The sequence below is a fragment of the Melospiza melodia genome, chromosome 23 (genome assembly GCF_035770615.1).
Source record: "Melospiza melodia melodia isolate bMelMel2 chromosome 23, bMelMel2.pri, whole genome shotgun sequence".
Classification (NCBI taxonomy): Eukaryota; Metazoa; Chordata; class Aves; order Passeriformes; family Passerellidae; genus Melospiza; species Melospiza melodia.
Window position 1 is genome coordinate 12,521,897 of NC_086216.1, and position 14,687 is coordinate 12,536,583.

Here is a 14,687-nt window from a genome sequence, read left to right on the forward strand (position 1 = left end):
TACGACAGTCGCGCTTTACGTCACCTTTTACGACAGTCGCGCTTTACGGCCGTATTTACGACTGTCGCGCTTTACGACACCTTTTACGACAGTCGCGCTTTACGGCAGTCTTTACGACAGTCGCGCTTTACGGCAGCTTTTACGACAGTCGCGCTTTACGGCCGTATTTACGACAGTCGCGCTTTACGGCACCTTTTGCGACAGTCGCGCTTTACGACACCTTTTACGACAGTCGCGCTTTACGGCAGTCTTTACGACAGTCGCGCTTTACGGCACCTTTTACGACAGTCTCGCTTTACGGCACCTTTTACGACAGTCGCGCTTTACGGCAGTCTTTACGACAGTCGCGCTTTACGGCACCTTTTACGACAGTCGCGCTTTACGGCCGTATTTACGACAGTCGCGCTTTACGACACCTTTTACGACAGTCGCGCTTTACGGCAGTATTTACGACAGTCGCGCTTTACGGCACCTTTTACGACAGTCGCGCTTTACGGCAGTATTTACGACAGTCACGCTTTACGGCCGTATTTACGACAGTTGCGCTTTACGGCAGTCTTTACGACAGTCGCGCTTTACGGCACCTTTTACGACAGTCGCGCTTTACGGCAGTATTTACGACAGTCGCGCTTTACGGCCGTATTTACGACAGTCGCGCTTTACGGCACCTTTTGCGACAGTCGCGCTTTACGGCACCTTTTACGACAGTCGCGCTTTACGGCAGTCTTTACGACAGTCGCGCTTTACGGCACCTTTTACGACAGTTGCGCTTTACGGCAGTATTTACGACTGTCGCGCTTTACGGCAGCAATAACAACTGCTTCGGTACCCTACTCAATGCTCACCTTGCTCACTCAGCCTTGACAGCTGCTCTCTGCCTTGACTTCCTAAAAATAAAGACAAAGAGCAGAGCTGCAGCAGCCACAATTTATGCTTCCTCTGCAGAGACAAACCGTGACTGACCTTCACGGGGGAATCCCCTCACCTGGGATGGGGGGCTCCGCCCTGGATTTATCCTTCTGCAACTAAAAGAAAATTAGGATGAAAGTCAAGAGCTGCAGGATAACTTATGGGCTCCAGGTATCCTGTGTCCATCCACAAATCCCATCTAGAATCCAACTACACCCCACATGACAAATTCCAAGTCCCTAGGACTTCTCCTATTGCACCAGGCTATGCAGCAGGGCAGAGCAGCCCCGTCCCAAATGTGTGCAGACACCCGTGACACAGGACAGACAAGACGTGACAAACACTGGGGACACAACAGGAACAGAAAACTCTTAGCAAGGAAAATGGCTGCAAGGACTGAGAGAAGGCAAAAGAAGAAGAGTTGAAGATGATGGCGAGCTGATGAGGCTCAGAGAACCCTGGAGGAAGAAGATGCAAACTGAATTATTTATTCCAAAAACTGCAAAGATGGATGCCCGAGAATCCTACAGTCAGAATCCTCTCCCTAACCTCACATCCTTACAAGTCCCAGTCTGCTATAATGGATCATTGCGCAGCATGGCTGTCCGTACAGCTCAGAACAAGACCTGGCAAGACATCTGACTGGATGCTTCTAAAGAGAGATGCATTTCTGATGCCTGTGTGAGCTCCCCAGTCAAAAGTTCTATGGCATGGGTGCCAGGGCAAGGAACGCTGAGATCACGGATGCTAGGAAAGGTTTCTGAGAGGCCCCTCACAGGGCTAAGATAAGAGACATGAGATATCCAGACAACACACAATACACAAAAGACAAGTGACACGAGACACACCGGGACTGTTCTCCCCTGCACACCTCCCCACTGTGATCAAAAGTGAGATTTTGCTTTTATGGGGCATAAGGGGCAACATCTGGGCTACCCTCATTGCCAGAGCCAACTCAGACCCCCAACTCAGGGAGTCCTGACCCAGCACCCCACGTTCATCCCCTCTGTGGGTCACAGCCCTCTACTTATCTCTCAGACATCTGGGGATGCTGGTCCCTGTCAGGTGCATAGAAAGGCCACCTCGTCACCTGGGAAGGTCCTGCTGGCACTGGGCTGGTGTCTCTCAGACAGCTGTATTAAAGAGAACCAAACATCAGTGCCTGACCTTGGCACTGCATCGGCCACAACCCCACCACTCTGCTACTCACCACGCTCCTAAGAAGGCCCGGCACCCCCTAACCCTGACCCTCTGCCACACCTGGAATGCATCTGCACCTGAAAGAAAGTTAGAACATATGTCAAACACCACTGCACTGCATCTTTTGATGCAAGGACAGCAAAGCCACGCCAGTCAGTGATATCCTCCAGCTGGAGATACTGGAGAATAACCACAGCCTTCCCATCCTTTCAGAGATGAAGACAAAGCTGAAAGCTGAGCAGACCCTGCACAAAGGAGAGACAAAGCTTTGTCACCTAAACCCGGTCTAGGAAAATACAGCAACAACCCTTCGCCTTCCTGGAGGGAGCAGCTCCTGGAGCAAGGTACAACAGGGTTCCTCAAACCCCCTGTCATTCTACCCACCCTCCAGAGAGGCTCAGACACTCTCAGTGTGCTCAGAAGCTTCTGTGCCTCTTTGTTTTCCTTTCTGGTCCAGATATTCGTGACTGGATCAGATGGCTTTGGAGCCAGCACCCATAACCAGCCATGATTCCAGGGAACTTGGCTGTGTGATGTGTCAGGATCTGGCTGCTGAATGGAATTCGCTTACATGGCTAACTCCAGGTGGCCAAAAACGTCCACACAAACACTTTGTACCTTCAAGTATTCCTCCTACTTGGTGCCTCTGCCAGGGGGAAAGAAAAGGTTAAACTGTGAAAATAATGAATGGGAGGATTGCTGCAATATTTAGCTAATTTGTAAAGAAAATTAATAACTCGTGGTATTGAATAATTGCTATTGCATAGACCAGTGATTGCAGTGACAGAGCCTCCCAGTCCTGGGGGCTGAAGAGACTGGGAAGCAAACAGAGGGATGAAAATACCCAGGCTAAAAAAAATCCCTGGCAATGTAAGATGGAGAAACACAGCAATTCTGCTGGGGGATTAAAATGGGCCCAAAGCAGGGACTGCTGACGTGAGAGAAAGGGCTGAGAATGGAAACTTTCACAGATGTAGGAAAGAGAAAAGTTTCTCCTTAGCAACAGTTTATGTGTGCTGGTCCACGCTGGATCCTGGTCAGGGTCAGGTGCCAAGTTCTGCAAGGAAAGAGGCTCTGCAGTGCAAAAGGAGAGGGCTTGAGGCTTGAGCCTGGTTTTTCTGTTCCCCTGGTCCATCCCCTTGCATCAGCAGTAGGTGCTGGGCTCCCTGGAGCTGTTTTGGGAGCAGGAGCTGCAATAAATAACCCACACAGACATGCTCACTGAGGCACAGCCTGCCCACATCCAGGCTGCTAAATTTAGGTTCCTTCCAGCAGAGGAGCATGGGCAGAGAGGCACAGGGATGAGACAGAGCCAGAAAACACCCATGATAATAACAGCACGTTTGGCATCAGAGGAGACCAAAGGTGCTGAGGATAAACACTTGAAAACAAATGTCTTCTATTGCGAGGCTGATTTCCCTGTGTCAGCCCTGTGATCCTGTCCATGGCTGACCCTGGAAGGTAAAACTGAAGTCCCTTTGCCTGCGGGGTTTTGGCTTGAGGGCACTGCCATTTGTGGGGCAAAGTGAGCAATCGTTATGCAAAGAACCATCCTAACTGAAATCACGGCCGTCTGCAATGCAGAGCTCCTGGACAAGGGGTGAGGATGCTGAAGAGCCAGAGGGGTGCTGTGGGAGCACGATACAGGTCAGGAATCCCCACAAACAACACCGGGGAGGAACAGGGCTTCTTGCTCGAGGGTTTTGCTGCCCGTGTGCCCCACGCTGAAAAAAGAGCAAACTGCAAAAGAGCAGTTTGGGGGTTACATCCCGAATGAGCAGCGTGAGTGAGGCTCCCAGGGAGCTTCTCCCTGCCCTGGATCACAATGAACTGCTCAGGGATGGGCAGTTTGGGGTTACATCCCAAATGTGTAATGTGAGTGAGGCTTCCAGGGAGCTTCTCCCTGCCCTGGACCGCAGCCCAGCACTCAGGGACGGGCAGTTTGGGGTTACATCCCGAATGAGCAGTGTGAGTGAGGCTCCCGGGGAGCTTCTCCCTGCCCTGGATCACAATGAACTGCTCAGGGATGGGCAGTTTGGGGTTACATCCCGAATGAGCAGTGTGAGCGAGGCTCCCAGGGAGCTTCTCCCTGCCCTGGATCACAGCCCAGCGCTCAGGGATGGGCAGTTTGGGGTTACATCCCGAATGAGCAGTGTGAGTGAGGCTCCCGGGGAGCTTCTCCCTGCCCTGGACCGCAGCCCAGCGCTCAGGGATGGGCAGGGCAGGGCTGGAGCTCCCTCGCGTCACCGCCGCGTGTCGCCAGGGCGGGGACTTGGCCACCCGGGGCAGCCGCCGGAGCTCTGCCCGTCCGTGCCAGGGAGCCGCAGGGACAGCAGGTGAGTGCCAGGCGTCCCCCTCGGCACGGCGGTGCCCGGGAAGGTGCCAACGCCCCTTCGCGGCGGGCACCGAGGGCGCTGCGATGCCAGCGGTGCCAGCGGGGCTGGGGCAGCCCGGACGGGGCTGAGCAAGGACAGGGGGCAGTTCGGGATGGAGGAAGGTGCCAATGCCCTTCTCCAGCGGGCACTGACGGCATCGCACCGGTGCCAGGGCAGCCCGGACGGGGCTGAGGAAGGACAGGGGGCAGTTGGGGATGGAGGAAGGGCTGACCTTGCCCGGGCACAGCGGGTGCGGGTTTGGCTCCTGTTTGGTGCCAGGGCTGGCTCGGGGAGCGCGCACAGGCTGAGTGGGGCGTACAAAGCTGTAAGAATCGTGCTTTATTCCTCCTGAGGGCCGTGGCCAGATAAAGGCCGCTGTGTGGGAGGCTCTGCGATGCCTCAGCTGTGTCGGGCTCGGGGCAGATCCTTTCTGGGGTCAGAGCCTGCGGGAGCCCAGCCCGGGCACAGCCTGGGCACAGCCGGGGCACAGCCGGGCCCGTCCCGCACTCCGAGCAGCGGGCACTGACCGAGCTCTGCGAAAGCTGGCCCGGCTCTGGGTGCGGGTTGCGCTCGGGTAAACGTGCACCCAATGCAGGAACTCGTCTGACGGGTCCGGGGTTTGCCCGGCAAGGAAAAGGGTCGCCAAGCGGTGGGTTTCCATGCGGAGGCGAGGTGAAGGACTGGCAACGCTGAGAGCTCAAAATGGGAGGGGAAAAGATCTGTGTTTATATCCTCCTGAGCTGTTGGAACTTTCCTTGGTGGTTCCTGTGTGTGTGCTCCGAGCATAGCCAGGAAAACCTGACTGTGTGCAAGCCGAAACTTGAACTGGCCAGCACATGCAATGGTGTCAGCACTTACCTGATAAATCAGGTCTATTCAGCTTTTAGAGGATGTTTGATATGGGCCTAAAACTAGCTGATAAAGCCTGCCAGGGAAAGATCGTCCATGGAAAAAAACAAATCGAGTGATGGGAGGGATGCCTCCTACACTTGCACTCTGTCACCTGGGCGCAGCGTTTGGAGCTTGTTCTCTGCCAGCTTTATTGAACCAGGCCTTTATTCTGGGGTGAAGAAATAACATCAGGACCGTAGCACTGGCTGGCTGACGCTTGCATGCGCAGTTTAATTCTCCAAAGCACAGAGTGAATATTGTTCCTGTCCTGGAGCTGTTTTTCCCCGGCTGAGCTGCACACCAGGAATTGTGTTAAGCTGCTGAGCACCGGCAAATCTGCTGAGCAATTCCGTCTCTCTCTCTGCTTGCCAAAGGGTGGCTTAGGGGAGTTTCATTCATCTGAAGCCCCTGCATGAGGGGTTACAGCCCGGCTGGGCTCTCCCACCTGTAACCTCAGTGCTCATCTCACGCAGAAATGCACCAGGAGCAAACCAGCACTCTCAGATTGAGCAGTGGCTTTGCACTGCTGCCTTCCCAGTGCTCTGCTCTTTCAGTTCCCAGGATGAAGAAATCAGAGTGCTGCAGCCAATATTCAGTGTGGTGTTTCTGCTGTTAATGGGTGTTGCGAGGGGATTCTCCCTGAGTGCAGTGCATGCAGCCTCTCCTCATGGTTTGGTTTCTTTCTGCCAGCTCAGAATTTCCCTGCTTCCCTTTCCCCTACCACTGACCTTTATTTTGCCCTCTAATTGACTTGCTCAACCAGCCTGTCTGATATTCATGCTTATGTGTGCAGACCAGCTCCATCACAAAAACAGCAGTGAAATTTGGAGCCCGTCTGACAAATTGGCTTTTTACTTCTGTAGAAAGATTAGAGAAGAGCAAGGATGACTTTTCTGAGGTCCAGGTCGTTCCGTGATGACTGGGATTTACGATCAGATGAAAGGAGGCAAACTCAGCACTAATAATTGCTATGTGTGGGTATCTCTTTGAGTCTGCCTTTCCTAGCTCCTCTGCTGGGATGCTGGGATGAACTTGGCTTGTGGGGAAGTGAATCTTGGGCATGAACTGTGGGGAAGTGAACCTTGTCCTGGTACGTGGCATCTTGTCAGGGGATCAGGGACTCAGGAAAATTTGGGTGTGTTCATGCAGAGGCTCTCTGACTGCACACGAAATTGTGAACTGATAACCCTGGGCAGATGGCAAGGAAGCTTTGGGGGTTTTGGAGGGTTTTGTCAGTTAAAACTACAGCCTTTGCCCAGCACAGAGCAGGGCTGGGCACTCAGGGGAGCTGCCCTGGGTGTTCACTTGTGCTGCTCAATCCTGCTTTATTCCTCAAAGAATGGGATGGTTATTTAACCAGCCCCATGAACCTTCGAGGGAAGGTGTACTCTATTAATGATTTGCTAGAAAACTAACACTCCCTGTGTTTTATTATTGCAGCTGTCAGTGCCCTGGACACAGACAATAACAGATTGACCAGATCTGGGCAGGATGGTGAGTGAGAGTGTTTGCTGTGCCAGGCTGTGCCAAGCCTTTGCCCTGGCCTGATAAAGGTGGGGAGTGGAGCTCAGATAAGGACACAGCAGGAAGAACCTGTCACTGTCTGTCCCTTCAAGGGGGTCAATTTATCACTTCTTTCTGCTTCCTCATTGCAGAGGAGAATGGCCCGCGCACACACAGGCTTTTTGCCTTTGGGGAGTTAATGGAAAACCTGATCAGATATTCAAATAATTCAAAGAACATTAATTTCTGCAGATAAAGTTCCTAGGCCAAGCCCCATGCAGACAGACCTGGAACACTTCCAGGGACAAGGGAAACACTTTTCTGCCCATTGAATGTTGAGTGATGCTTTTACCACTGATGATTTTCTTGGGAACACAAAGAGCTTAGCAAGAAAAGTGTATTTCCCCAGAAATTGCAATAGACCACGGGCAGGAGAAACCTGTTTGTGAAGCACCATTTGGGGTGAAACACTGCACTTCCTGGTGTGTTATCTAACAGAATGATGGCCCTTGACTGCTCTTAGAGAAGGCAGAAATGGGGCTTTGCTGGGAACAGCTTCTTCTGTGATTTACATGGAAAACTGCTGGAAAGAAGCTGGACTGAACATACATGTCTGCAGTGTGCCCTTATTTAGCTGGAAAACAGATACTGCATGGGCAGCCACATTAAGACATTTTCTCCTTTCAGTTGTTAGCTTATTTCTTATGTGCCTGGGAATCCTTCTGGAACAAACCATTTCATTTTTGGAATGAACGGAACCTGGTATAAAATCACTCAAGTTTGGAGGGCAGACTTTACTTGCTGTCACTTTCCAAAAGAGATGTTCGCATCTTTTGAATTGTCTTTTGTTTTTTTTTTTTTTAATTCAGCTCTACTCTGTGAATGTCTCCCTTTGTGACCACTTTTCATAACTCCTCTCCTTTGGCTTTAGGCAACAGTCAAGGGTGTCTCAGCTTTCAGTGCCGAGCATGAAGCACAGGCACTAAGGAAGGCCATGAAGGGACTTGGTAAGTTTTCTCCCTCACTGTTAAACCTTCTTTTTTAGCTCTGCTGGTTGGGAAGGTTTTTACTGGTGTTAAACCTTCTTTTTTAGCTCTGCTGGTTGGGAAGGTTTTTACTGGTGTTTTTTGGAGGGGAAGTTCAGCCGTTTGCATCACCTCACTGCCTTGTGAGGGAATTGGGCAGCTTGAACCCCACTGGAAACCCAAGTCTTGGCCATAAAACATCTTTAGTCAAGGCTTTGTTTTCTGTGTCTGTGGTGTGGTGCTGCTGGGCTGAGACACTCGTGCACACATCAGACCCAGGCTGTGCAAGGGTGTGTGCAAGGCCGTGTGCCCATTGGCACACCCAGTGGCACACACAGGCCTCTGGTCCTGCTGCAGGCAGCCTGACTGGTTTGCTTTGGCTCCTTCCAGGCACGGATGAAGATGCCATCATTGAGACCTTGACCAAACTGAACGTGTCCCAGCGCCAGCAAGTTCTGATCGCCTATAAAAGCACCATTGGCAGGGTAGGGGCTCTCCAGAGATCACTGCTGTGCCTCTCATTGGGAGATGGGGACCTTTTGGGTTGTACCACCTGGGTGAAATGTGAAGAACATCCCAGTCTCCACAAGAGCACGATTGGCACTGAGCATAAACTTTCCTTGGCCAAGATTTTTTGTTCTTGTTCACTTCAGAGAAACTGTTCATCCCAAAGAAAGCATTGAACGAGTTCTTCCTCTTCTCAAAGGCTGAGTCTTTTTCTCCTTTCTCCTCTTTCTGATTTCTAGGATTTGATTGATGACTTGAAGTCTGAGCTGAGTGGGAATTTTGAAAGGGTGATCATTGGTTTGATGACTCCTACCACCATGTATGACGTGCATGAACTGAGGAGGGCTCTAAAGGTTTGGAAATCCCTTTTTGTGTTGCATGACTTATGGTCAATTCAGTGTGCAGTGCCATAATTGTATATTAATCATTAATTTCTTATTAAACAAGAGTCCTGGCTGTCACAGTGTTGTCTCTGTGATTCCCTAGGGAGCAGGGACAGATGAAGGCTGCCTGATTGAAATCCTGGCGTCTCGCACCAACGCCGAGATCCGGCACATCAATGAGAACTACAAACTCCGTACGTAGCACGCTCTGCAATTCCTCACTGGCTCCAGAGCCACCTCTGTGTGTGTGCAGGGGGGTGTGGAGAGGCAGGAGAAGGGTCTGTCAGCAGCAGGGACTACAATTACACCCAGAAATTGAGTTGGTGTAATGGGGTGGGGTGGTTATGTCTGTCAGATGGAGGTCTATCCGTGGTGGATCTTTTACCAATTTTATCCTGGCTGTGCTTCTGAATTTTGCCCTGCCCCACTCGATGTGATGGCTGGGTTGCTGTGATGAAAGCCAGGCAGGGAAAAAGGGCATCCTGGCTTGTCCTAGTCACAGTGTGGCCAGCAGGACATGCCTGTCCCCCTCCCAGTGCTGCATTGCTGACACCTCGGCAAATCCTGGGGATGGTTTGGGATATTAGAGAACATTAGGATATTAGAAAAGGTTAGGATATTTAGGATATTAGAGAAAGGTTCTGTACCCAGAGGGTGGCTGGGCACAGGAATGGGCTCCCTGGAACAGTGTTCCCAGCAGCAATCCTGATGGAGCTCAGGGAGTGTTTGGGCAATGTTCTTGGGCACATGGTGGGTGGTTCTGTGCAGGCCCAGGAGCTGGACCTGGTGATGCTGGTGGGTCCCTTCCCAGGCAGCAGATCCTGCATTCTGTGTGTTCTGTGGGCTGTCAGTAGCAGCTGTGCCCTTTGTGTGTGCTCTGCAGAGTATGGCTCCACCCTGGAGGAGGACATTGTCTCGGACACCTCGTCCCTGTTCCGCAGGGTGCTCGTGTCCCTCGCCACGGTGAGTCCAGGCGGGGCAGCACCGGGGTGAACATCTGCTGGGCATCCCTCGCTCGTTTCTTATCTCAAAGTTTGCACACTTTGTGAGCCTGCTGTCAGGCTTGGAGAATTTCCTATAAATCCATTTCCCACAGAGGTGCTTCAAGCTGGCTGCTGCTTCACTTCCCTTGCATTTCACCTTGCCAGCTTCTGCAGGGAGAGCAGCCTCACTCTGCCATGCCTTAATGCCATTTGCTCTTTTTAATAAAGTGGATGGCTGTTTCAAAAGAAAGAACAAATCACATCTGAATCATGTTTTGCTGTATTTGTGACCCATTACTCAATGTCAAGAATCCCATTATACATCTCCAATAACTGGTTTTGAATGGAGAATTTGCAGGGCTGACTTCCATTAGCTGCTCTGTTGAAATGAGTTTTTCTTCCTTGTATTACTGCAGGGCAACAGAGATGAGGGAACATTTGTGGATGAAGCCCTTGCTCAACAAGATGCTCAGGTGTGTAGCAATTTGCTTCCTGGCAAGAACTGTCTGGGTTTGTGTGTGTGATGTGTGGTGAGTCCCTGCTGTTTATAGGCCTCTTTTTCTCAAGGTCGATGAGTAAACCTGGAGCTGTGCTAGTCAGCAGTGCCCCAGGTGGAGGCTTGATTGGGAATTAGGAAATATTTTTCCCCCATAGGAATTGCCCAGCTCTGGCACAGGCTGTCCTGGGCAGGGGTGGTGTCCCCATCCCTGAGGGGACTCAACAGCCATGTGAATGTGGCACTTGGGGACATGAGTTAGCGGTGAACTCAATGACCTCAGAGGGCTTTTCCAGCCCAAGTGGTTCTATGAAGCAAAAATCTCATTATACACACCTGGTGTTCTCAGTTATCCCCACTTTGTTCATGCCTTGCAGGCCCTGTACGAAGCTGGGGAGAAGAAATGGGGAACAGATGAGGTGCAGTTCTTGTCCATCCTCTGCACAAGGAACAGGTGCCACCTGCTCAGAGGTAGGGCCTCTCTGGTGTCCTGGGCTTTTTCCCTGCTTTGAGGACAGTATTTTGTAGGAGCTTTGTACTTATTTATTAACTGGCTGTGATCCCTTCCTGAGATAACAGATATTCTCAGGGCCAGTGGATTCAAAATGGGGGTTCAGTAAAACACCCATCCAACTTCCTCCAGCCTGTGAGTTGGAGATAATGAAGTGTGACTCCCATGGGACAGAGCTAAACACAGAAAATGTCTGCATTAAAAAGCAGTTCTGGAAAATCCTTGCAGCGGTGGCAGGCTAATTAGCAAGAGAGCTGATAATTAAAATGAATTGTTTCTGGGGGGCAGCCCTGATTTAGCTGACAGGGTCGTGGTGATGGTGCAGTGTTTGTACAGGCTGTGAGGAGCTTGATCTTGCAAAGTGATCCTCGGGGGGCACACACTGCAGCAGCTCACTTGGCTCTGTTATCCAACTCTTCCTCCAGTTTTTGATGTGTACAGAGTGATTGCTAATAAGGACATCACAGACAGCATTAAATCCGAGATGTCAGGAGACCTTGAGGATGCTTTGTTAGCTGTGGGTGAGTTCCCTGATTCTAATCTTTGTCTACAAACTAATTAAATAATTAAAGACACTTGCCCTGACTGTTTGCACAGCTTCGGGAGGCACATTCTTTCTCACTGTTTTACAAGGCACGGTGTTTTAATCTTTGCAGATGCAAAGACCTGGTTAGAAGGCTCTTAGTATTTATAATATCACAGTGCTTTATATTTCTCTGCTTTGGCAGATGGCATTTGCTGTGTGGAAGCCTTAAAGCCTTAAAAATATTTTATTGCTGTGCACTGGGCATGGAGACATCAATTGACAGCAGGTCACTGACTCTGGATGTCTGCACTGTGCTTGTTGAGTTGCACTTTTACAGAATAAATGTCTGCACTGAGAAAGTGCTGGAAGGGAAGAATTTATCCTTCAGTGTTTATTGGTTTTAATTATCTCGTTCTTGTCTCCCTTACAGTAAAGTGCATGAGGAACAAACCTGCTTATTTTGCTGAAAGATTGTACAAATCCATGAAGGTAAAGAGATTTTGCTGTTTCCCCCCCTGCCTCTCCATGCTTAAGTCAACAGCAATTAGAGAAAAAGAAACTGTGTTAATTGGGGGGAAAAAAATAAACAAATCAGAGGTTTTCTGTGGAGTTCTTTTCCTTCAGGAGGTTCAGAGGTTTTTAGTGGAGCTCTTTTCCTTCAGGAGGTTCAGAGGTTTTCTGTGGAGTTATTTCCTTCAGGAGGCTCAGAGGTTTTTAGTGGAGCTCTTTTCCTTCAGGAAGCTCAGAGGTTTTTAGTGGAGTTATTTCCTTCAGGATGCTCAGAGGTTTTCTGTGGAGTTATTTCCTTCAGGAGGCTCAGAGGTTTTTAGTGGAGCTCTTTTCCTTCAGGAGGTTCAGAGGTTTTCTGTGGAGTTATTTCCTTCAGGATGCTCAGAGGTTTTCTGTGGAGTTATTTCCTTCAGGAAGCTCAGAGGTTTTTAGTGGAGCTCTTTTCCTTCAGGATGCTCAGAGGTTTTCTGTGGAGCTCTTTTCCCTAAGGAAGCTCAGAGCTGGTAGTGGATGCCTGCATTAATGCAGAAATGGTCTCGTCAGGAGTGGATGGCGGGGAAGGCCAAGGCTCAGGGCCTGTCCCTGCGTGTCCCTGAGTGTCCCCAGCTGCTGCTGTGTCCCCGCAGGGCCTGGGCACCGATGACAGCACGCTGATCCGGGTGATGGTGTCCCGTGCCGAGATAGACATGCTCTACATCAGGAGGGAGTTCCTGGCCACGTACGGAAAATCACTCCACTCCTTCATCAAGGTGAGCTCGGAGTCTTGCACACGCCTGGGTTTGCTAAGCAGCACCAAGGAGACCCTCAAAACAGCATTTGGATATTTCAGAGGAGGAGGGATTAAGGAGACTTTACATTTATCTGCTGGAAGCCCCCCTGAATGTTCTTGGTTATTGTCAAAGAGGATACAAACCCTGCAATAAGCCATTGATGCTGGAGGGAATCCTGCTTTCCACGGAGCTGCAAAACTCACGGTGTTCCTTTTTCCTGCTCTCTCTAGGGAGACTGCTCAGGGGACTACAGGAAGGTTCTGCTCAGGCTGTGTGGTGGGGAGGACTAAGGAGGCCTGGGGGACCTACTGGGTCGTGGCAAGCAGCTGATCAGATTTTTAGGTTGGAAAAGACCTGTAAGATCATCGAGCCCAATCATGATAGAGATTTCTTTCTTTTTTTTTTTTTTTTTCTCTCCCAAATGCCTTATTAATTACTCTGATTATTGACTTTGGTTAGTTCATGTTCTGGTTAGGTAGTGGCCATTCTGGCTGACCCTTTTGATACACTTTTATGCTTGGAACACCCGTTTGCCTACTAACTGGGCTGGTGAAGCCCAGCTTGCACAGAATGCTGTAACCAAAGGTATAAAAGTTATTTCCTGAGCAGCTGCCCCTCTGCTGTTGTGCTCACCAGCAAAATGCATCAATCAACTAAAGCAAACCTGAGTGTGAGAGGCTGCACAGGGAAAAACCAACCTCATTGGTACCTGGAGACTGCAGAACATGGGTCTGCTCCAGTTGTTCAGTAGAATTAAAACACAAAGAAACCAAATATCTAAAATACAAGCGCGTTTACATATTAACTTGCCTCTGTTAGTGTGGAGCATTAACAGCCTGGCTGTGCTGTGTGTACATGTTGCCTGTAAGTGGGGAAATTGTCACTGGTGAATGAGAAAAACCTTGTTCTGCCCTGGTTAGAGCAGCCCTGTGGTTTTTGGTCTGTCTGCTGGATCATGGGAGTATAAATAATTATACTGCAGAGGTGCTGCCTGGGGTGGGTTTCAGTGCCTTGGGTCTGGCTGGGTTTCAGAGCGTTGAAAAATGAATAAAGAATTTGTTTCTGTATTTCCCATTGCGATGGTGTGTTCTGGGGGGGGGACACAGCAAGTAAATAAATAATAAGTAAATAAATAAATACACTAGTTTTGTCCTGAGGTCCTGGATGGGGAGTGGCTGCAGCGCTGCTTTTTATGCTGATTCATCCACATTCTCTCAGTCTTTGTATCATTTTCCTCCGGTAAGGACTATACAACACATGGCCTCAATCTTTGTCTCTTCTTTATCTTCTGGTTTCTGGAAATTGTCCTTTCATTCATGCACTCTACATTCCAGATGTCCAGCCTCAACAACAGGTTTCTCTCCCAGGCTTCGTTCATTGAACTACATCAGAGTTCGTTTATGTTTTAGTAAGTTTTAGTAAGTTTCAGTAAGTTTTTTATAAGTTTCAGTAAGTTTCAGTAAATTTCAGTAAGTTTCAGTAAGTTTCAGTAAGTTTCAGTAAGTTTCAGTGAGGCTCCCAAGCTTTCTACTAAATCAGCTTATGGGAACTTTGCTAAACGCTGGATAGGAGTAATTTAAGAATAAAGCTAGATATAGAGCTAGAGATAGAGATAGAGATAGAGATGATATAGATATAGATATAGATATAGATATAGATGATATAGATATAGATATAGATATAGATATAGATATAGATATAGATATAGATATAGATATAGATATAGATATATGTAGTGCTTTATTCTCAAATATATAGATACTACATATACTATAAAAATATATAATATAATAAATTATATATATTATATTACATATTATATATTATATATTAATATTATATATATAAACACATATAAGAAATATATATATATATTTCCTAATATATTTCTTAAATATATATATTTCTATTTCTTAATAATTACCTCTATATCGATATATGTATATACAGGTTATGTATATATAAATAAATAAATAAATAAATTGATAGATAAATAAATAAATAACCGACCGGGGGCGGTCTCGCTCGCACGGCAGGCGGCGCAGGAGCAGCGCCCGCCCGCGCAGGCGCGGAGCTGCGGGCCCGCGGAGCTGCGGGG

At 49.1% G+C, this 14,687-nt stretch overlaps 1 protein-coding gene across 1 annotated transcript; it reads left to right on the top strand.

Annotated features, from left to right (window-relative positions):
* The first annotated feature begins 4,374 nt into the window (after positions 1-4,374).
* Positions 4,375-13,656, top strand: ANXA4 (annexin A4). Its single transcript, XM_063175225.1, has 13 exons — positions 4,375-4,445; positions 6,816-6,869; positions 7,810-7,885; positions 8,294-8,388; positions 8,650-8,763; positions 8,897-8,987; positions 9,677-9,756; positions 10,193-10,249; positions 10,650-10,743; positions 11,209-11,304; positions 11,740-11,798; positions 12,446-12,568; positions 12,820-13,656. The coding sequence occupies exons 2-13, from the start codon at positions 6,867-6,869 to the stop codon at positions 12,877-12,879; spliced, it is 948 nt and encodes a 315-aa protein (XP_063031295.1). The 5' UTR covers positions 4,375-4,445; positions 6,816-6,866; the 3' UTR covers positions 12,880-13,656.
* Positions 13,657-14,687: the final 1,031 nt, after the last annotated feature.

Coding starts and splice junctions, on each gene's coding strand:
- ANXA4 (XM_063175225.1), top strand. Junction 9,757..10,192: donor TGCTCGTGTCCCTCGCCACG/GTGAGTCCAGGC, acceptor GTATTACTGCAG/GGCAACAGAGATGAGGGAAC. Junction 12,569..12,819: donor CACTCCACTCCTTCATCAAG/GTGAGCTCGGAG, acceptor TGCTCTCTCTAG/GGAGACTGCTCAGGGGACTA.